The sequence below is a fragment of the Pelophylax lessonae genome, assembly GCF_965119305.1.
Source record: "Pelophylax lessonae genome assembly, chromosome: 4".
In the NCBI taxonomy this organism is placed as follows: Eukaryota; Metazoa; Chordata; class Amphibia; order Anura; family Ranidae; genus Pelophylax; species Pelophylax lessonae.
The window spans coordinates 313,614,260-313,637,770 of NC_138771.1; the positions used below are offsets into that span (position 1 = coordinate 313,614,260).

The window sequence follows — 23,511 nt, forward strand, 5'->3', positions numbered from 1 at the left end:
GTGGGCAGGCACAAGTCAGGAGATGGATACAAAAAAAAATGTCAAAGGCTTTATCAATTCCTAGAAGAACAGTGTTGTCTATTTTTAAGAAGTGGAAGGTATTTGGTACAACACAGACACTTCCTGGATCAGGTTGTCACTCCAAACTAGATGAAAGAGCCAGGAGGAAACTGGTCATAGAGGCTACCAAGAGGGCTACAGCAACTCTAAATCAGTTACTGAATCATTTACAATATACTGAGTATACTGACACAAGGGGGTGATCCTTTTTTCAACTCAGTGATTCTGTTTTGAATTTTATTTTATTTTGTTCTGACATGTTGGAGTTATATCGTTCCCTTCGATGCTATAAGTTGCACTGAGTAAATACAGCTGGATAAAATAAAACTTGTGTCTGTCTTCATTTCAGGCTGCAAAGCAACAACATTTGATTATTTTAAGGGGGTGATTATTTTCTATACCCACTGTACTTCTCACATAGCTAATATAAACTTGACCTTTCTTTATGTTTGTTTGGCATTTGGGATTCAACCTATTTTATTTTAAAAAATCAAGAAAACAAGTGAGTGGAGTTAGGCATGATAAATATGACATTTCTGCACAATGTACCCTTTGTGCATTTTAAGACTTGTTGCTTGGCATGTAATTTTCAATGCATTCAGATGGAAACCACAACTACATTCAGGTGCATATTCTACAAGTAAACTCAACAGTGGGTACAGACATCTATGGCCACTATAGTGATGATCTGATCTATATGCTGACCCTCTTGCATCATACACCAAAGCAACCAAACTCTGAGCCAGCATTGCGAGCGCAGATTGTTATGGCACATGTTAAGGTCAGTGATGAAGGTAATGGGTTAAAATCAATGGGCTGGGGAATGATATTGAGAAGGATTTTTTTTACATACCTCTAGCACAGCAGATAGGCAGTGTCTGTAGTATTCTTAGATATTCAAAATGTTGCTATGTAGGAAATTTGGACATTCAGTAATGACTGGTAGTTAGTAAAGGTAATTAAATCATTACTAAATTCAGCTTTGGCCACTGTAATCTAAAAATACTGTGTTTTTACGATGTACAGAAGGAAACATTTGTGAATTGCTAATACATTTTAAACATTGTAAAAGCTAAAAATTGCAGAGTTACCAGTATGTGCAAAGAGATACTGGACACTTATGACCACATTACCATGTTCCTACTGTATCTGAGGTCCATGTGTGCTGACCGACTTGCCCTCTACTGATTTAGGAAAAGCAGAGCAATAATCCAGCATTACAGCCCTGCATGATACCCACTTGTGGTGTCCATGGAGGAGGCGTTTAGCAAGATGTAGGAACCAGGAACCTACTCCCTTTACCTCCAATGCACTTGCAGGTTTCCTCAGTAGATCTCGTTTTTGGTGACAATGGTCAAGAAAAATAAAAGAGAGAGGGTGAATATCTACATCAATAAAACAGACAACAATAAAAACCTAATAAAAGATCTTCCACAATATTCCAAAACGTAAAAAAAAAAAATGATTGGCTTTAGATACAGTTCAATAAGTGTTCAGTATTTTATCATTTACTAAGAAATATCTGTGAATATTTAAAGAGCATCACAATGTTTCATTTTTAATTATGTTATCTTTTAATTTACTAGTACACATGTGCTTTAAAGAGTTGTAAAGTGCATTATTTTTCATTATCTGTATTCATTGTCAGATACAGCATATGTGCAAAACTGTACATATGGCAATGCATTAGAGCTAGTCTGTCTATTTTACCTCAGGCCTTAGCCTGCTTATACCTCCAGATGCCATTCCTCGTGGAAAAATCTATGAAATCTACCTGACACTTCACAAACAGGAGGATATGAGGTAGGTCCCTGAAGATGTTTTAGAATTTATTTGTAACAGAAAAAAAAAAATGTTTTCAGCACATTCTTTTTTTACCATATTTTGGCTTAAGCTTTATAAATCAAATCAAAAATAGAATCAGCTATGTTACTGTATCCAAATATAATCTCTTCTATCAAACACACCTCTTACATTGCCCCAGGCAGCATTCTGAATTTCTTCTATATTTCCCTTGGAGGTAGAGAAAATCCAGCTTTTCTTTTTCTTCTATGCAGATAGTTGAATGCTATTAATGTTTTTTTTTTTTTTTTACTGAAATCGGCTTTAGGAAAGAACTCTGCTAAGCACTCTTTGCATCTAAGCGGACTACATTTTCCACAAGTACATTTCCCAGTGACTTTCGTACACCTACACTGACACAGATGTCCAAAGGTGCATTGTGACTTTGTATCACACCAATACCCATAGCTCAGGGTCATAGGTTTTACCTGTCTTTTAAAAGCATCTGTCACTTTGCACATCCAGAGCACAGTGTCAAAGTCTTTTGAAATTATTATATTATTATATATTATAAATTATATATTATATTAAGAGAACGAGTTGGTTGGTATTTTGAGACCAGATTAGTGATGTAGCTGGGCGCCAAGTTATGGATGGCTTTGTAGGTTATGGTTAGTAACTTGAATTTAATTTGTTGGTTGAGTGGCAGCCAATGGAGGGATTGGCAAAGAGGGGTAGCAGACACAGAGCGGTTTGCAAGGTGGATGAGCCTGGCAGCAGCGTTTATGATGGACTGAAGGGGGGATAGTCTTTTTAAAGGTAAGCCAATGAGAATGGAGTTGCAGTAATCGAGACGAGAGATGACCAGGGAGTGGATTAGAAGCTTTGTGCCATCATTGGTTAGGAAGGGACGTATTTTGGAGATGTTGCGGAGGTTGAGGCGGCAAGCTTTGGACAGTGACTGGATGTGTGGCTGAAAGGATAGTTCAGAGTCCAGGATTATACCTAGGACCTTGGCATGAGTGGACGGGTTGATAGTTGTGCCGTTGATATTGACAGAGAAATCAGGCGAAGAGGACCGTGGGGGAGGAAATACCATGAGCTCGGTTTTGGATAGGTTGAGTTTGAGGAAGTGATGTGACATCCAGGCTGATATGTCTGTTAGTAAGCTGGTGATGCGTGAGGAGACTGGGGGAGTGAGCTGAGGGGTGGAGAGATAGATTTGGGTGTCATCAGCATGGAGATGATATTGAAAGCCATGGGAGGCAATCAGCTGACCCAGGGAGGAGGTGTAGATTGAGAAAAGGAGTGGTCCAAGGACAGAACCTTGGGGGACCCCGACAGAGAAAGGAAGAGGAGAGGAGGTAGTAGAGTTGTAAGTAGCACTGAAGGTGCGTTGGGATAGGTAGGATGAGAACCAGTGAAGAGTACGGTCACGGAGGCCAAAGGAGTGGAGTTTTTTGAGGAGGAGAGGGTGGTCTACTGTGTCAAAGGCAGCAGAGAGGTCCAGGAGGGGTGGTACAGAATAGTGTCCATTGGTGTTAGCTGTTAGTAGGTCGTTTGTGAGTTTAAGGAGAGCAGTTTCAGTGGAATGTTGAGGGCAAAATCCAGACTGAAGGGGATCAAGAAGATTGTTCTTAGTCAGATGGTCACTCAGTTGGTTGTAGACCAATCATTCAAGGAGTTTGGAGGAGAAGGGGAGTAAGGAGATGGGGCATAGATTGTGAAGGTTTGTGGGGTCCAGTGAGGGCTTTTTAAGGATGGGAGTGACTAGCGTGTGCTTTAGAGAATTAGGGAAGGTGCCAGTAGAGAGGGAGAGGTTGAAGATGTGAGTTAGAGAGCGCAGAATAGAGTCAGAGGGTGAGCGTAGCATGTGCGAGAGAGCAGGATCCAGGGGGCAGGTGGTTAGATGGGTGTTAGATAAAAGTACAGCAACCTCGTTAATACTAGTAGGGTGGAACGAGGGAAGTAATGATTGTACCTGTGGATATGGGTTGGTAAGTGGGGGAGGTTTCTGCACATTGGAGATCTCCTCGCGAATTGTATCTATCTATTTTTGAAGTGATTAGTGAGCGAGTTAGAGGGTGGAGTTGCTGGAGGACAGAGTAGAGAGTTAAAAGTAGAGAAGAGATGACGGGGACTAGAAGAGAATGTTTGGATGAGCGTGGAAAAGTAGGTTTGCTTGGCAGTGAGGAGGCAAGAATAATATTTTAGAAGGGCAGATTTATATTTGTTGAAGTCATCCGGGGACTTAGTCTTACACCACAGGTGCTCAAGAGCGCGGCTACATTTTCTGAGACTTCAGGTGTTGTCTGTTTGCCAGGGTTGTAGGGGTAGGGGTCGGGGCCGAATTCTGCGTGTAGTGAGGGGAGCGAGCTTGTCTAGGGAGGATGACAGCGAGCTTTTATAGATGGAAGTGACTAGGTTGGGGCATGACAAGGGTGATATTTTGTCATATAGATGGTCAGTGGCAGAGTAGAGCATAGAAGGGTTGAGGTGGCGAAGGTTTCTACGGGTAACTGTTAGGCGGTTGGAGGGAGAGGAGGTGGAAGACAGGGAGAGTGCGAAACTAATAAGGTGGTGATCAGAGTGGGAGAGGTTTGTTGGAGAGGTTGCAGGGAGTAGACAGTAATATAGACAGGAGAAGACAAGGTCAAGGGTGTTGCCAGTGGAGTATGTAGGAGACTGTATCCATTGCTTCAGGTCAAGAGATGAGGTTAGGCTGAGAAGTTTAGAAGCAGTAGTAGTATTGGCATTAACTGGGATGCTAAAATTAGTATGTTGTGGTCCCCACACTGCGGTGTGTGGCATAATTGTCAAAGGCTGACTACTGTCAAACAAATCTTATAGATTTTTTTGACTGGGTGACTAAAATAATAGACGGTGGAGGTACAGTAGACATTGCATATCTAGATTTCAGTAAGGCTTTTGACACTGTCCCACATAGAATACTTATCAATAAACTGCAGTCATTGAGCATGGACTCCCATATTGTTGAGTGGATTAGGCAGTGGCTGAGTGACAGACAACTGAGGGTTGTAGTCAATGGAGAACATTCAGAACAAGGTCATGTTACTAGTGGGGTACCTCAGGGATCTGTACTGGGACCAATTTTGTTTAATATCTTCATAAGTGATATTGCAAAAGGCCTCGATGGTAAGGTTGGCCTTTTTGCTGATGACACAAAGATATGTAACAGGGTTGATGTTCCTGGAGGGAAACGCCAAATGGAAAAGGATTTAGGAAAACTAGAAGAATGGTCAGAACTCTGGCAACTGAAATTGAATGTGGATAAGTGCAAGATAATGCACCTGGGGCGTAAAAACCCAAGGGCAGAATATAGAATATTTGACACAGTCCTGACCTCAGTATCTGAGGAAAGGGATTTAGGAGTAATTATTTCAGAAGACTTAAAGGTGGGAAGACAATGTAATAGAGCAGCACGAAATGCCAGCAGAATGCTTGGATGTATAGGGAGAGGTATAAGCAGTAGAAAGAGAGAAGTGCTTATGCCGCTGTACAGAACACTGGTGAGACCTCACTTGAAGTATTGTGCGCAGTACTGGAGGCCATATCTCCAGAAGGATATAGATACTCTAGAGAGAGTTCAGAGAAGAGCTACTAAACTAGTACGTGGATTGCAGGAAAAAACTTACCAGGAAAGGTTAAAGGACCTTAACATGTATAGCTTGGAAGAAAGAAGAGACAGAGGGGATATGATAGAAACTTTTAAATACATAAAGGGAATCAACTCAGTAAAGGAGGAGAGCATATTTAAAAGAAGAAAAATTACCACAAGAGGACACAGTTTTAAATTAGAGGGGCAAAGGTGTAAAAGTAATATGAGGAAGTATTACTTTACTGAGAGAGTAGTGGATGCATGGAATAACCTTCCTGCAGAAGTGGTAGCTGCAAATACAGTGAAGGAGTTTAAGCATGCATGGGATAGGCATAAGGCTATCCTTCATATAAGATAGGGCCAGGGACTATTCATAGGATTCAGATATATTGGGCAGACTAGATGGGCCAAATGGTTCTTATCTGCCGACACATTCTATGTTTCTATGTTTACTGCTGTGGTGTTAATTCCTCTAAAAGTATGGTGTATGATCCTAGCACTGTCTGTTCCAACACACTGTGACTATTAGGCTCCATTCACATCTAGTTGCTATTTTTACAGGGGTTTTTGCAGCGGTTTTGTGCAGGCGTTTTTAGGTTGACAAGTGACCAATGAAAAAAAAAAATTAAACGCCTGTAATCTGCCAAAAAAGAAGCTCATGTACTTTTTTGAGTGACGGCATTTTGCTTAAGGCGACAAAATGCTCAGATGTGAACAGGGGTCATTAAAATTAATGGGATTTGTCTTGTTGGGCGTTTTAAGAGCTGAGGATTAGAGCAGAAAACCGTCCAAAAATGCCTAGATGTGAACAGAGCCTAAGCCAATGTGAAAAGTAAAAATGTAAAAATGTCTATAATAAAACAAATAAAGGAAAACATTTTCAATATGCATACAGTGCCACTAAATTTGGTTCATATACAGATCCTTCAAAATATTTATCAAGAGCACTCTATTTAAGGGAGATCAATTAAAAAGTAAAAAGTGTAACCTTCTGATTCTGACCATCTCTATGGGGACTTACTCCGCTCTAGCATCTGTCCTGCCTACTTTTAGCTGTTATCTTCTGCAATACAGAGAGTCTTCCAATGTGTATGCATACGGCACAAATGTTCAACTGAAATAGTTCTTTCATGAACGAGAGACCCAGGTGTTGCCATATTGTGTCTGGTGCCATTCATCTGACTGAGGGAGCTTCTTCCCAGAAATGTGGATTGTGTTTCCAATAGTTAACCAAAGTGAATGCCACCTACCTTATTAGGGGGTCACTACATTAGGGTAAGCGTGGTGTGAAATCACAGGCTAGTGGCATCTTTGCAAGTCTTTCATCACTTTTCACAGATTGAGGGATTTCCTTATCTTTCTCAGTGTTTAATGGGAGTGTTTACATGGACTTCATTACATTCATTTATTTATTGGTCAATAATAGTGCTGCACTTTTCTATATACTTGGTGAGGGCACACAAGAAGGGGAGCACTGCACTGAACTATATCACCGGCATGTTTTAAAGGATATACTGTATTTATGGACTAAATCTGGTGGCACTGTATGCACATTGCACTTTTTATTTGATCTCACTTACATAGAGTGATCTTGAAGGATCTGTATATGAACCACATTTAGTGGCACTGTATGCATATTGAACATTTTTTCCTTTTTTTATTTTAAAGAGTGAATTTATTTTAGACATTTTTACATATTTACTTTTCACATTGGCTAATAGTCACAGTGTATTGGAACAGACAGCGCTGAGATCACATACCATAAAGTCTTTTGAAAGCTCACCCCTGATCTATTGCTGCGCTCCCCCACTACTCTGTTTCTCTGTCAGGAGCTGGGAGTCAAGCCCCCTGTAAGCTTTATGTTCAATGGCATTGGAGCTTACACAGGGTTAATGATGTTCTTCTTCTTATCACAGTGTTTGGGCCTGCCTATTGGCATTTCAGACCCGATTACTGCATCCTGGGGAGGTCAAAAGCTTCACTGGATGCTTTTGCTAGGGTTGTAATAGAGCAACAAATCAATGGAGAAGTGTGGTGAAGGTTAGTATTAATGGGTTGAGGAATGGGATTTTAAGAGTCTCTGTCACTTTGTCCTGAATAGCAAGCACTCACCTCATCTGTTTTACTTCTCTAGGTCTTTCCTATAAGGATCGCATTTACATGTCTCCCCACATGACCAGAACCCTTATTTTCATTTGGTTTTCAAGCTCTTTTTCAGATAACAGTCATAAGTTGTTCACTTGTAGCATGTGTTATCTGATTTCCGGTTCATTGTTGCAGCTCACTCATGTCCTCTTTCTGTGTCTCCTTAGTGCTCTCTAGAGTCTTTAACTTGAATAACTTAGATAACTTCAAGCTTACACATGGCACCTGTTGCAAAACTAAAATGTAAATGTTTCTTAGCTTTTTATTTAATTGTCCAGTGACATTATGTCGCTTTAGAACAGTGTTTTTCAACCTTATTTCAGCCAAGGCACCCTTTAGAATTGCAAACAATCGCAAAGCACAACTGTCTGAGGGCTCATTCGCACCAGCAGATGCATCTGAGCGCATGCACTTTTTTGCACATTCCCCTCCAAGCACAACCCCACCAAATCTTCCCTTCCAGCACAACCCTCCCCCCCCCCCACCCAAATCACCCTCCCAGCACAAACCCTCCTCCTAGCACAACCCCCCAAACCCCCCTCCTAGCACAACCCCAATACCCAAATCACCCTCTCAGCACAAACCCCCCCTCCTAGCACAACCCCCACCCAAATCGCCCTCCCAGCACAGCCCCCCCCCCCCCCTCCCTAGTGCAACCGCCACCCAAATCCCCCTCCTAGTGCAACCCCCACCAAAATTCCTCTCCCAGAACAAATTGCCACAAATCATCCCTCCTAGCACAACCCCCCACCCAAATCCCCCCTCCTAGCACAACCTCCCAAATACCTCTCCAAGCACAACCCCCCCCCCCAACCAACTCACCCCCTCACCCAAATCAACCTCCCAGCACAAACCCCCCCAAAATGCCCTCTACTAGCATAACCCCCCCCCCCCCAAATCCCCTCTCCTAGCTCAATCCCCCACCTGCTCCCAAATCCCCCACATAGCACAATCACCCCCCAAATCCCCTCTTTTCCTTACAGTAGTGACAGCAGCCGAGAGGGGGGAGAGCCAGTAGGAGGTGTAGGTTGTGCTTTCTATCCCTCTCCCAGGCCCTCTTCTTCCTGAGATCTGAGTGATCCTCTATTAACTGTTAACAGGAGGAATAGCGCACAGATAACTCCTGTGCACAAAGGAGAGCAGAGAGCTGTGCCCACACCTCCCCCCGATCTCTGCTCTTCTCTGTACTACTCTTTCCGGCAAGTCCCTAGCAACTGATGACGTCATTGTTTGGCAGGACTTGGTTGGGCAGCCAATTCAGCTTTCTCTTTTGCTGGCAGGAGTACAGAGAGGATCAGAAAATGGGGAGAAGCCATACTTCTCTGCCTCCTTTGTACATAGGAGTAAACCATGTGCTCTCCTCACTCAGATCCGGCTGTTGCTACGGAACTCCTAAGGTCTTTCCATGGCACCCAAGGGTGCCACGGAACCCTGGTTGAGAAACACTGCCTTAGAAGCATTCATTCCTTACCTCATAGATGATGTTAGACTTCACAGAACATTTTGGGGAACACCTGTCACTCATGAAGTGCTACCAGACTTCTACCAAGGCTGGTAAGAATTTTTCTGTCAAGATAAAAACAAATATGGAGGAGAGAGGAAAAAAGGAGAGGAGGAGAAAAAGATTAAAAGCTCTCTGAGCACTCTACAACACTCTAAACCACACAACACTTATATCTTTTGCAAACTCTTGATTGGCTGGAAGAAATTTGCTACACGCAGCAATCTCCTTGAAGAGACATCCACCAATCACTGGCAAGTCATGGAATGTTTTTAAAACTGTAGAGACATTCTGGCTTTGCAAGGTCAAAAGAAGTTAAAGTCGAACTCCAGGTATTATATTTTTTTGCTTACATTAGACCAGCTTGTCTCGTTGTAAGTATGCATACCTGATTTACGGAGAGCTACTGGGGATGCTGTAAATCACTGTAGTAAGTACTTAAAAATGAGTTCCAGGAGTTTAGCTTTAACTTACTCATGGAATCCCATTCCTCTCACAGTTATATCACACGCATAGAAGAATTGAAAGAATAAGGGTTGTGGAGAACTGTATACTGTAGCTACTTCTCTTCAGCATGTCCATGGTTGACTATGGAAGGGAAGAGTACAGACATAGCATTCTTTCCACACAATGCTGATTCATAATTATATACCAGGGTGGACACTCATTTGCATGTTAGTAGTCCTCTCAACTGTACAAACTGGGACAAAATTGTTAATACGTAATTTTAGGAGATCTAAGACATTCTTCCATTAGAGTTTGTATACATATTTGTATAGTCTGGAATTTTTTACAGGTTAAGTAAGGCTGTGAAACAAGGAATTCGGTCAGTGCAACATTTAATACCAATCACTTTCACTAATTTCAAACGTGAATTAATTTATTAACATACTTCAAAGAGATACTGTCAGCTGTAATGCATATAGCAGTTAAAAAATAGCTAACTCTAATATGCTGCAAGCTGATTTGACTGGTTGTCATAGTTACTCTACACCACTGCTTTTTGCACTAATGGATTTATTCAATAAAACAGTGCAAAGAGCAGTTATGATGTGAAATGTACATTAGTCCAGAGAAAGCAATTATCTTTTGCTTTCCCCAAGTCAGTTCAGGAAAGGTGATTGCTGACTGGTGGCTATGCCATACTGCACTTTGCACATTGTTCTTTGCATGTTGAATACACCCAGTATGAAAAAGTCCCCAGAAAGAAAAACACAAGTAAAATTGGATTTTAGTTTTATATGGTTTTCAATTAAAGACAAAGAAAAAAACATGTCAAAGAAAACTAAAGAAAATTCCCAGCTCAACTTACCGACCAGCCTGCAACCAACCGAATTATAGTGTCTAACTGTATGCGGTTTAAACAGGGGTTTAGTTTGCACACATTTGCAAATGAGTGCAAATGAAACCCCAGTTTTTAACTCATACTGTGAGACATTATAACTCGGTTGGTTTCAGGCTGGTTGGTAAGTTAGGCTGAGAATTTTCTTTGGTTTTGTTTGACATGCGTTCTTTCCATGTGCTCTTTACTGCAAAGGCCAGTCATAGGTGGGGGAAATGGGCGTTTGTTTGTACTGAAAGAAAAAACATGACTATCAGTCCTTAAAGAAGACCTATCACCAGAAGAAAAAACTGTTTGTTAAACCCTCCTGGGAATCCTGTGAACATACGTAGCACTTGTCTTAATCTAAATCTGTGTAGAGGTTACTGAGCTCTGTTGTCGGATAACTAGCTCCATCCACTTGCTTAGCTATCCAACAACACTGAGGAACAGAGACAGCGTATTGAGTGACAGCTCAGAGGGAGAGGAGGCGTGATAGGCAATGCACACAGGGTTCACACAAATCCCAATCCCCTCCTAAATTATCAAACTTGATGTACTGTCTCCTTATCTCTCCTCTTCAGTTTACACAGAATTTGGACTTTGTTGTTCAAGGAAACATAGAGAGAGAAAACTGTCAGCTTGTGTCAAGATTAATTGCAGCTCAAGAAGAGCATTTTCACAAAAACACAAGCTGACAACAGCACAAGCCAGGTACTAGACTAGGCTGTCTTGGACTAATGTAGTAGCTGGAATGTGCTATTATCAGCTTGTGTTTTTGTAAATGAAAGCACATTTTTCAGGCTGCAATCATTCACAACACAAGCTAATAGTTTCCACTCTCTCTGTGCCCTGAATAGCAGGCTGCTGCTCTGAATCCTGTATGTACTGAACAGGAGAGATCAGGGGACAGCAGCTTCAGAATGGAGACTTCTTTAAAGCAGAACAAAACCCAAGATGTAAAATATATTTAAGGATTCCCCTTGGGGTGGGACTTTGAAGGTCACTCAAAAAATATACAAAAAATTATATTGAATATATATTGGTTTTATTACAAAAATGGTAAAAGGTAAACATACACAAATGACAGTGAAAACTAGTAAAATTATTGGCAAAACTGATATTGGTATGAAGGTGTACAAATCACTCAACCAATTATTCCAAGCAAGATCCGACGTTTCAAGGTGAGAACCTCTTCTTCAGGGATTTTTTTGGGAATAATTTTATCTGTAAGTATTGAAGAGATATATCAAAGCAAACAAGCAGTTGTTGATAATATAAAATGCAGTAACAAAATATTGGTATGAACATGTTTTTTGAGTATAGGCATACACTCATTATAAAACAACATTGTATGTAAACAACGATTTTTTTACATACAATGTTGTTTTATAAGTGTATGCCTATACTCAAAAAACATGTTCATACCAATATTTTGTTACTGCATTTTATATTATCAACAACTGCTTGTTTGCTTTGATATATCTCTTCAATACTTACAGATAAAATTATTCCCAAAAAAATCCCTGAAGAAGAGGTTCTCACCTTGAAACGTCGGATCTTGCTTGGAATAATTGGTTGAGTGATTTGTACACCTTCATACCAATATCAGTTTTGCCAATAATTTTACTAGTTTTCACTGTCATTTGTGTGTTTACCTTTTACCATTCTTGTAATAAAACCAATATATATTCAATATAATTTTTTGTATATTTTTTGAGTGACCTTCAAAGTCCCACCCCAAGGGGAATCCTTAAATATGCTTCTCATATCGGGATGTGGCACTCATATTTAGGAACACAGCGGGAGCACACCTCTAAGATGTAAAATATAGCAGCTTACCAGTCCTTAAATATGGCAGCTGCCTTAGTTTGCTTTTTTCAGCTAGTACAGAAAATCTATGTTAATTTTGCCAGAAACAAAATGTCCTTGTCACTGTCTATTGGCTAAACTTGTCTACCATTCTTATCCTTTATCTCCATTGGAGATAAACCAAAGCAGCCATGTTTAAAGTCCAACCTGTGTGACAACTGTGATTCCCTCCATAGATTTAGTGGTGAAGTAAGCTTAGCAACCCATGGACAGCAAGTGTGTTATTCACAGCAGAAGGTGAAAATAAAGGAAAACAAGGTTTATGCAGCTACCACACAAAAGAATTGTAAAGTCTCCAAGTTTTTCACCTTAATGCATTATATGCTTTAAAGTGCAATCCTTCTGTGCTGCAGCTTCCCCCAGAGCCCCCCCTCCCCCCCTTTTTCTTACCTAAGCCCATCCTTTCCAGCGATGTGCACGAGTCCAGAGATTCCAGCAGCTGTGTCTGTCCTCATTGGATAGATTGATAACAGCAGAAGTCATTGGCTCCCGCTGCTGTTAATCAAATCCAATGACATGGAACAGGGGGCGGGGCCGAATCATGCTGTCTGTGTCAATAAGCAAAGCAGCAGGACTCGGGAGAGAGCCCACACGGGTGCCCCCATGGAAAGCAGCTTTCTGTGGGGGAATTTGATGAAGAGGAGGAGCCAGAAGCGCCTAGAAGAGAAGGATCATGGCTGCTCTGTGCAAAACCCTTGCACAGAGCAGGTGAGTATACCATGCTTGTTATTTTTAAAAAAAAAAATAAAAAAATGCTGCATAGATTATTGGCAAGAAAGTGTCAAGATGAAACATAGAATTTTAATGAGTGCAAGTTGAAGTTAAAATAACAGCTAAACCGATCCTGGAGTCTCCGGTATTTCCCAGGGGTGCTGTGGGAATCCCAAGCCGTGGAAAGCAGGGCAGTCCAAACCCAAGAGGTGGTGACAGACAGGAAGAGGTGATGTAGGACCTCCGGTGTGCCAAAGGACGTTACTGCGGCTGGAGAAGACTGGGTAGGTACTGTGTGCAGCCGCTACACAGACCCAGAGCCGGATCCTCCGCGATCGCCGGAACTGTCGCGCAGATGATGTCACCGGAAGTGACGACCAGAGCCTCGGTGGAACGCTTAGCCGGATGTGGACGGTGACGCGCACGCTTCTGGTTGCCGCAACTACATGTTTCGCGCGCATGTGCTTTGTCCTACATCACCTCTCCCTGTCTGTCACCACCTCTTGGGTTTGGACTGCCCTGCTTTCCACGACTTGGGATTCCCACAGTACCCCTGGGAGATACCGGAGACTCCAGGATCGATTTGGCTGTTATTTTAACTTCAACTTGCACTCATTAAAATTCTATGTTTCATCTTGACACTTTCTTGCCAGTAATTTATGCAGCATTTTTTAATATGTACACCACAGTGCGCCATCCCTCTTTCCTATAGTTTTATTTTATATGCAAAATGTGGAAAAAAGTGCAGCGCTAATAAATACTAGCAATATAAACGTGTATATATATAAACCAAGAAAGGTAAATACAAATAAATAGCAAAATGAATAAAAGTGAACATCAAATCAACAGTCCCATATGTGAAGTGAAAAAAACAGTCCACAACGGTGATAATTGAAGTGCTCACTGGATCCCAACACCAACAAGATATAGAGATATATTGTGCTCACCAGAACGATAGGACTCAAAATGCCATATAGCATATGAGTCAAATCAGCTTGTTGTACAATGGATGGATAATCCGAAAGGGATGACTGAGGTCACTGATGTTGAGGTGAAGAGGTAATAGCAGATATGAACCGTCACACCAGAGAGGCTCTCACTCCGTCAGATGGCCAGAAAAGAACCAAAAAACAAGGGAGCACAAAATAGTGTAACACTGCTAAAATTTTAATTAAATAAAAATACACCAAATTGCACTTACAAACATCTCGTGGTAAAGAGCGTATACAGATGCAAAGGTAGGCTGTCAGCAGCGTGGCCACGCTGCTGACAGCCTACCTTTGCATCTGTATACGCTCTTTACCACGAGATGTTTGTAAGTGCAATTTGGTGTATTTTTATTTAATTAAAATTTTAGCAGTGTTACACTATTTTGTGCTCCCTTGTTTTTTGGTTCTTTTCTGGCCATCTGACGGAGTGAGAGCCTCTCTGGTGTGACGGTTCATATCTGCTATTACCTCTTCACCTCAACATCAGTGACCTCAGTCATCCCTTTCGGATTATCCATCCATTGTACAACAAGCTGATTTGACTCATATGCTATATGGCATTTTGAGTCCTATCGTTCTGGTGAGCACAATATATCTCTATATCTTGTTGGTGTTGGGATCCAGTGAGCACTTCAATTATCACCGTTGTGGACTGTTTTTTTCACTTCACATATGGGACTGTTGATTTGATGTTCACTTTTATTCATTTTGCTATTTATTTGTATTTACCTTTCTTGGTTTATATATATACACGTTTATATTGCTAGTATTTATTAGCGCTGCACTTTTTTCCACATTTTGCTATTCACAATTTTCTTGTCAGTTGTTTGGTGTAGCAGCTTTTTTATGGTTAGCGCAATATTTTTTGCTTTTCACTTTTTGGTTATTTTATATGCAGACCTACTTTATAACTGTTCACACCACCAAACAAGAAAGCAGAGAGGATTTCATATTTATTTAAAAAAAACTCTAAAGAGCCTTTTGACTCCTTTCAGTATCCCATTCACCCTAAAGTTCTGCTGCTGAATGTAGTCACAAATGCTCAGAAGTGAGTAGAAGAGAGGAGCAAAAAAACAAAAACAAAATCATAATTTGTACATTTCGAATATTGGTGCCACCCCTTGTAACCCTGCTGTCATAGGCACTGATCTATAAGTGTCATTATGGTAAATACAGCCCTTCCCAGGAGCCCCTAAAACTGGACATATTTAGCAGGCAAACCACATCTTCAGCTTCAGTAATATACTCTGGCTTGACTACTCCCCATTATCCCACAATGCATGTGGGTACCTCAGAGTCTTTACAATGGGGTAAGAAGGGAAGGGGGTAGTTCTAGATTTGCTCAGAATATAAGGCACATATTAGTTGGCTGTTTCATTTGCTTCTTGTTTACCTGTTTAAAGAGCAATTATGATGCAACCGACACTCCCAAACATTTGATAATACAGCAATGTGAAAACATCTGGTAAACCCATGGAGATTTCAGACTTTTTCAAGACATTTGAACCAACGAACAATAGATCTTTATTCAAAGTGCCTATTCAAAATTATCTTTATTTGGTGCCTGCAGATAAAGGCGATGTCTTTGATTAAGAACCCAGAAGAAATTGCCCTTTAAATCATTTATTCAACCTAAAATATAAATAGGAGTTTTTGTGTACTGTGGTATAGTTAAGTACACTCTTGGCATCAAAAGCTGGTATAGTCCATTTTGTCCTCCAGCCTCTGACATTGACTCAGTGAAATCTTTGACCATCTCTAAAGTAAAATTCCTTCAGGTGCAAGATGTTTGTGGATTTCCTTGCAATAACTTCCCATTTCAAAATCCCTACACAAAGTGCTAATAGGAATCAAATCAGAGCTTTCACTAGGGCAGTCCATAACCCTCTATTTCTTCAAAATGAGCCATTACTTGGTAGATTTGCCAGTGAGCATCGGAAAATGATTGTGTTGAAACACTCATATCTAGTTCAACTTCAACTTTTGAAGGGACAGATGGCCTCACATTCTTATCAAGCACACTTTGATACGATGAATGTGTAGTTGACTCACTTACTGCAAGCTGCCCATTCCTTGAAGAAATGAAGCAACCCTAAACCTTAACATGTCCACCACCATCCTTCACAGTTATTATGATGTTCTTTTCTGAAATGCTGTCTTTGGTTTGAAGTAACCACCGGTACTGTGTTTAAACAACTCTCTCTTTTATTGATCTGTCTTACGCACATTGTTTCATAAGGCCTGGTACTTACCTGTGTGTTTAAAGTCAAACTTATAGTCTTCAATTTAAACAAAACAACTGCGCTTAGTGTTATGATAACGCATAAAGTAAGCCAAAAGATGTTTTATATATATATATATACATATATATATATATATATATATATATATATATATATATATATATATATATATATATAAAATCAAGTGAGACAATAAATCTTTCATGAATCCCCATGTGAGTTCCACCGAAGAACAAACCCTAAGAACACACGCTAAGAGCACCTTAGATGTTTGAGGTTTAAATAAGACAGGTTACATTTGAATACTCCCGAGGAGGCTCTAATCATTGGCACATAATCTGGAACACTGGACCCTGATTTCATGGATTTAAAGAGATGGTAAATGTAGGAGAGTGCATACTTTTTCTTTATGACAAATCCGAATATTTGTTCATTTAGATAGTGGCAATGAGTATAATATATCAATTCTATGTGTAATTTTTTTGAGTATATCACCATTCTCTGTAGTAGTATTTTAAATTAACTTAAGATCCCGTGTTTGCTTGCTCAAATATGTTGAAAAAGACAACAATTAGCAAAGGGTGTGCTTACTTTTTCATATGACTGTATGTCCATCCAATGTACTCTACACAGCTCAGAGCCAGGTTAGAGCAAACAGCGGGTGTTGGTTGAAACCTAGCATCCCAAGTGTTTGCTGAGATCAGGCTTCCAGTGCAGAAACTCTTAACATCCCATCTTCCTAGTCGACCCCATAATGATGATTTCATACATAAGGCAAAGATTTTATCGCTTCCTTAGAGTTGCTTTCTTTCTTGATTTCAACAAGCTGAAAGCTGAATATTTCCATGCACATCTGACTTCTGGAGCCAGGGGACTGTGTATATGGTAGGTATTTGACACGAAAAAGGTTAAAGCCTTAACATGCTATATTACATGCCAATTTTGGATGCAAGCAGTGCTTAGCTGAGTTGTTTTTCTTAAGATACCATAGAGAGATGATTGCTCTCTAATATGAATTAACAATGTATCAGATTTGGGATATGCTAATTTATTTAAGTTTATTTTATTGTCCAAGGGTAGGTCAATCAGTCTATATGAATATTGATTTATTACTAGCTATAGGGATAAATAACTGAGGAAAAGCAGAGCAGGCGTGTATATGATAGGGTCTCATAGGCTAGAAGCCTCCCCAAACTCCAACTAGAAGACAATCACAATGCTAACACTTGCACGATTCTTTTCGCTAACCCCACAGTGCCTCAGTGTGATAGGTGTCTGAACTATATATAGATTCATTTATAAAATTAAAAGAGATATGGTGCCAAATCAATGTAAGTAAAAACAGCAACACTTTAATAAAAGTATCCACTTATATAAAATAATCTTCTATGCTGTATACAGAGGCAGTGTGGTGTGCTGTTCGAGGAGGCAGCGGTCAGGATGGTCCGACTTGGACCCACCGTAAAGGAACACAAGCGGAGTCTGCAGGCTCTCACAAGCTGCTGTAAAGATGCCAAAAATCAACAGACAAGCTGGGGAGGGGGTGGGCCGCAACGCATTTCTGAGGCACCACCTCCTTCTTCAGGCAGACAGGGCCTCGGAGGTGGGGCCTTGAAAATGCATTGCAGCCCACCCCCTTCTCACCTTGTCTGTCGATTCTTGGCATCTTGACACCAGCGTGTGAGAGCCTGCAAACGTCACGGTCTCTGGTGTTCCTTTTGTGGGGGGGTCGGACTTGTGTTAGCTGCTGTCCTCCAGTCCATCCTAACTGCTGTCTCCTCAAACGGCACACCGCACTGCCTCTGTATACAGCACATTACTGCATAATACACAGAGCGCTGGGCACAGGACTTCGTAATACACAGAATGCCGGGCACAGGGCTGCATAAAAGACAGCGCTGGCCACAGGACTGCATAATACACAGAGCGCTGGGCGCAGGACTGCATAATACACAGAGCGCTGGGTGCAGGACTACATAATACACAGAGCGCTGGGTTCAGGACTGCATAATACACAGAGCGCTGGGTTCAGGACTACGTAATACACAGGGCTCTGGGCACAGAACTACATAATACACAGAGTGCTGGGCACAGGACTACATAATACACAGAGCGCTGGGTACAGGACTGCATAATACACAGAGTGGTGGGTTCAGGACTACAAAATACACAGAGTGATGGGCACAGGGCCACATGATACACAGAGCGCTGGGCACAAAGCCACATGATACACAAAGCACTGGGCACAGGACTGCATAATACACAGAGCGCTGGGCACATGACTGCATAATACACAGAGCGCTGGGCACAGGACTGCATAATACACAGAGCACTGGGAACAGGACTGCATAATACACAGAGAGCTGGGCACAGGACTGCATTATACACAGAGTCCTGGGTACAGGACGACATAATATAAAGAGCACTGGGTACAGGACTGCATAATACACAGAGAGCTGGGCACAGGACTACATAATACACAGAGTGCTGGGCACAGGACTGCATAATACACAGAGTTCTGGGCACAGGACTGCATAATACATAGAGAGCTGGGCACAGGACTATATAATACACAGAGCGCTTGGCACAGGACTACATAATACACAGAGCGCTGGGCACCGGACTTCATAATACACAGCGCTGGACACAGGACTGCATAATACACAGAGAGCGCTGGGCACAGGACTGCATAATACAAAAGAGAGCTGGGCACAGGACTGCATAATACACAGAGCACCGGGCATAGGACTCCATAATACACAGAGCGCTGAGCACATTAATGCATAATACACAGAGCGCTGGGCACAGGACTACATGATACACAGGAGGGTGTTAGGCATAGAGTCCAAGGTTTAGAGGTTTGCTTTGCACAGAGGACACTTCTGCCCCCACATCCATAGCTCACCTCTGCACCCTTCTCTCACAGATTATCTCTGCAGCCACCTCTTAGCCCTTCCTCCACAACATCTAAACTCTCCATCTCTCCATGCCGCTGAATCAGCTCTGACCCCTGCTCCCCCACTGCCCTCACCTGTGTACAAACAGACCCCCAATCCAATTTGCTCACCCCCCGGTCTCAGCCCTCCACAGCTCTGCCTCTCCTCCACTGAACAGCAGCAGGAGCGGCAGTGAGATCGTCCAGCAGGGGACATCGGTATCCGAGCCACCAGGCTGTTTCTGAGCTACCATGGGATGCCCTGTCTATTTTAATTAAGCCCTGAATCCGAGACAAAACCAGGGACAGTGTCCTCAGTCCTGGGGCTGTCCCCGGAAACCAGGGACGTCTGGTCACCCTTCATCATAGCTGTTGTAAATCCTGCTTTGGGTAATGCTTTTCCCTTTCCGGATCCTACCTTTGATCTGTGTGACCTTGAATGTGAAATGTCATAACTGTGAATGTAATGTGATGATGTGAAAATGTTGTTTCCATGACAGTATTGTGTGAATAGTTCCATTTACTTCCATAAATCCAAGAGTCGCATCATCCACTGTCCTCATGTTAATTACAACAATGCGTGAACTAGATATTATATTGTTTATTTTCCTTCAAGTGTATGATTTAGGGCCGGTTCACATTATTGCGGCTGCGGAGATCGCATGTAATTCGGAGCGCACTGCTCCTTCATTACATGCGATCGGATGTGTGGATGCGAATTCAGCCATACACTTTTTATGGCTGAATTCGCACTGTATCCGCACCAAACTCGCACATGACCCTTATTTTCAGGCCGCATCAGGATCGGATCGCACAGTGCGATATGCGATCAAACTGGGGGTGTCGTTAACATTTAACAGTTAACATTTAGTTGACACCCCCTGCGTATCGCATATGGCAGTATGAACTGCCAGATGTGCGGGTGCGATGCGGGAAAAGGCTGCGAATTCGCAGCCTTCCCTCATCGCACAAGTGAGACTTAATTTACTAATATATGCTTCTCTGCAATTGCATCTCACATCTTCTACCTTTTCTTTCTAATTTTGAGGTTACCCCTAGCTGGCTGCCAGACACTTCTGGGTCCTATCGTCAGCTGTGGGCCCCCTGGAGTTGTGCTTACCCAACCGGTCATCATTTCAATGGACCACTGCCTGGAGCCAAGCCCTGAGAACTGGACTGTCCGTTTAAAGAAGCAGTCCTGCGAAGGCAGCTGGGAGGTAAGCCACACAGACAGCTGCAGAATCTCACCAGTGACAGTCTTATGAGGGGTGCTGGCTGTGAGCAACCTGCAGATGACAGGTAGACAGCAAACCACACATGCATACAGCTTAATATGCTGTTCTACAGCTAGAGATTACTTCACATAAGCAAAACATGCCATCTGCTGCCTATATGCACGTGTTATCGCTAGCTGGCTGATTGAGGGCTGCGGTTTGTCATTTCACAGGCAGAGGGCACTGTGCTCACAACAGTCTCAAACATTGATAAAAAAACAAGGAGTACTATTAATGTCATCAAACAAAAAAATTGTTCCTGGCAAGAACTGACAAATCATACAGCTGAAGTTGTTCTACATTTAATCATATAATCATTTTAAGTACAGAACAAGAGACGACGGGAAAAAAATAAAACTATGTTTCTGACATTTGGGGTATTTTTTGTAATGCTATAGAGAAATGTAACCAATGTTAATAATACGCTACTGAGCTTATGTGCTAAGCAACTTCATAATGTGTATGGTACTTGTATTTATAGAATGCAAATAACACATGGCTAACGATGCCAAGTTATACAAAACCTTTTTTGCAGATATATGCTGTACTTATTTCAAATAGTTTATTGTGACTATTATGATTATTGTTATTTTTATTTCAGTTATACATTTACTTTATTTGCTTACTTTTATAAAAGCAATGATTTTTGCAACTGTTTTTTTACAAACTGACTCCCCCCTGAAGTTCCAAAAGAGGGAATTCCAATTTTAACAAGAAACAGTGCATTACCTTTGCAACTTGGAAACATACTTTATTTATTTTATGACGCAGTATGACAAAAGCTTACTGTTGGGGTTTATCTAGTCATTTTGAACATTTTCTAACCAATAGTAGTGCATAGTTCTCTAACGACTTGAGAACAAAAGGCACTTTAAGGGTGAATTCACACTTGCAAATTCACCCTGTCTGCGATCAGCTGCGGGAACCCTAGTGGGGGTTCTTTTATTAGCTGCGAGTAGACAGCCCCATTAAAAGCAATAGGAAACTGCCGACTCTCACAGCAAATCGCACCCACTCGCAAACAGCAATCCCATGCAAAGTTGACTGTAATCATTGCACGGGAGATTATATGCGAGTGGGTGCGATTAGCTGCGAGTTGCTTTTAAAGCAATTGTCTACTCGCAGTTACCCCCACTAGGGTTCTCACAGCTGGACGTAGACAGGATGCATTTACCAGTGTGAATACGCCCTAAAAGGTGCTCACTGATGTTAAACTGCCAATGCACATAGTAATAAATATGAAGCGCACAGGAGTGGCCCTGGTACAGTCTTTGGAAGATTTGGCCTTACATACTTTAATCCTAAAGTTAAAGAGGAGCGCCACCCATAAGGGGACACTTTGCTTGTGTACACCCCCTCCACTGCCACTTTTGGCACTTTTTGGCAGACATGGGAGTAAGTCACACATGTGTAAGTCACAAGCAAGTCTCAAGTCTTAACCTTCAAGTCTCAAGCAAGTCCCAAGTTACTGTGGCGAAAAGCAAGCAAGTCAATTCGAGTCCCTGCTAAAAGTCAAGCAAGTCAAGTCAACTAATTTATTTTGGTCAAGTCACAAATCAAGTCAAAATACTGATCTACCCCAATTTTCCCCTTTAAATCAGTTAAAAGTCAGTGGTCAGGAAAGGTTTTGTTTTATTTCCAACATTAACAAAACTGCTTATTGTTTTTTTTCTTGGCATATTAAAGAAACACTTTGAATGCCCAAACAGCTCAAAATCCTTGGAACGGTCATGTTTCAACACCACAGTCACTAAAAACATGTTAAGTATTTCCATTGTTAAACAGCCAGTGTCCTAAAAATCGGAACACACTGAGGTGTTTTAAGTGACTGTGGTGTCAGAAACATAACAGGCACATTCATTTTGATTTAACACATCTTGAGAAAATGCAAATATTTAATAACTTAAAAAAGTAAAGTCATTTCGAGTCATATGTCTCAAGTCAAAGTCAAGTTTCAAGTCATGAATACCAAGTCAAAGTCAAGTAGAGTCTTTTATTAATTTTAGTCAAACAAGTCTCAAGTCCTCAAACTGGTGACTTAAGTCAAGTCATGTGACTCAAGTCCCCCACCTCTGCTTTTTGGGGGGGAGCGGGTACCTGGTTTTGACAGGTACCTTCTCCGACTTCTGGCTCAGATCACCACGGCGAACTGAGCCAAAAGGTCAGCCTCTCCTCCTTCACCCCCAGTCTTCTGGGACACATCACAGGTCCCAGAAGACTACAGAACCATTCACAAGGCACAGCACGACTCGCCCATGCACAGTGGAAATCTGGCTGAGAAGCGGCAAGGCTTCACTTCCTGTATCCCTTAGTTCAGAAGCCAGGGCCTGCACCCGAAACCGATTGAAGAATCGGCTCGGGTGAGGACATCGCTGGATCCAAGGGCAGGTAAGTGTTCTTATACTAAAAGTCAGCAGCTACAGTATTTGTAGCTCCTCTTTAATCTCTAACAAGCCTTAGCAGTTCAAACTGAACATAATAAAATGAAAAAAAATGTGTGTCCGAAGGTTATCTTCAGTAAAATTTGATTGCTAAAATAATGGGTAGATCCACAGATATACAGAAAATGTTAATATGATGAGTAGATCCATAGATATTCACAAATTAAGTTAAATGTGAATCTTGACTTTTTCTTTAAAATTCATACTTGATCCCTCTCCTCTTGTTTCCTGAGCCTTCCCGTTGGCCACTTAGGCTGCCCATCACATTAAGTCCATGTTTAGTTATTGTTTTAAAATCAGTACAAGGGACAGTACTTACATTTAATGAGAAGTGTCCCTGGTGCTGTTGGCTTCTCTCTTACTTGAAATCGTCCATATTTTGACGCCCACCCCACATTGGTAATCTTCATGTGCTGTGGGGGTTAATACAGCCACCAACCTATTATGCTCACCCTTTCTGCACTCCTACATTTCTAGAGCACTATTTATTGATGGAAGCTATATATGAATGTAGGAGGGGGGTGTAAAGTGTGGGCACAGTGGGCATTCTTGATGAGTGCCTATGAAAGGTCCATCAACAGCATTATGCCCCACAGTACAAGAAGATTACCACTGTGG

General features: G+C 41.6%; 1 protein-coding gene across 1 annotated transcript in view; it reads left to right on the forward strand.

The window, feature by feature from the left end:
• UNC5A (unc-5 netrin receptor A) overlaps window positions 1-23,511 on the forward strand; it is a 623,577-nt gene that overhangs the window by 505,376 nt on the left and 94,690 nt on the right. Inside the window, exons 10-11 of the mRNA XM_082255192.1 lie at window positions 1,776-1,863; window positions 20,227-20,395. Coding sequence (XP_082111318.1) covers window positions 1,776-1,863; window positions 20,227-20,395 — 257 coding nt within the window. The remainder of the gene's footprint in view (window positions 1-1,775; window positions 1,864-20,226; window positions 20,396-23,511) is intronic.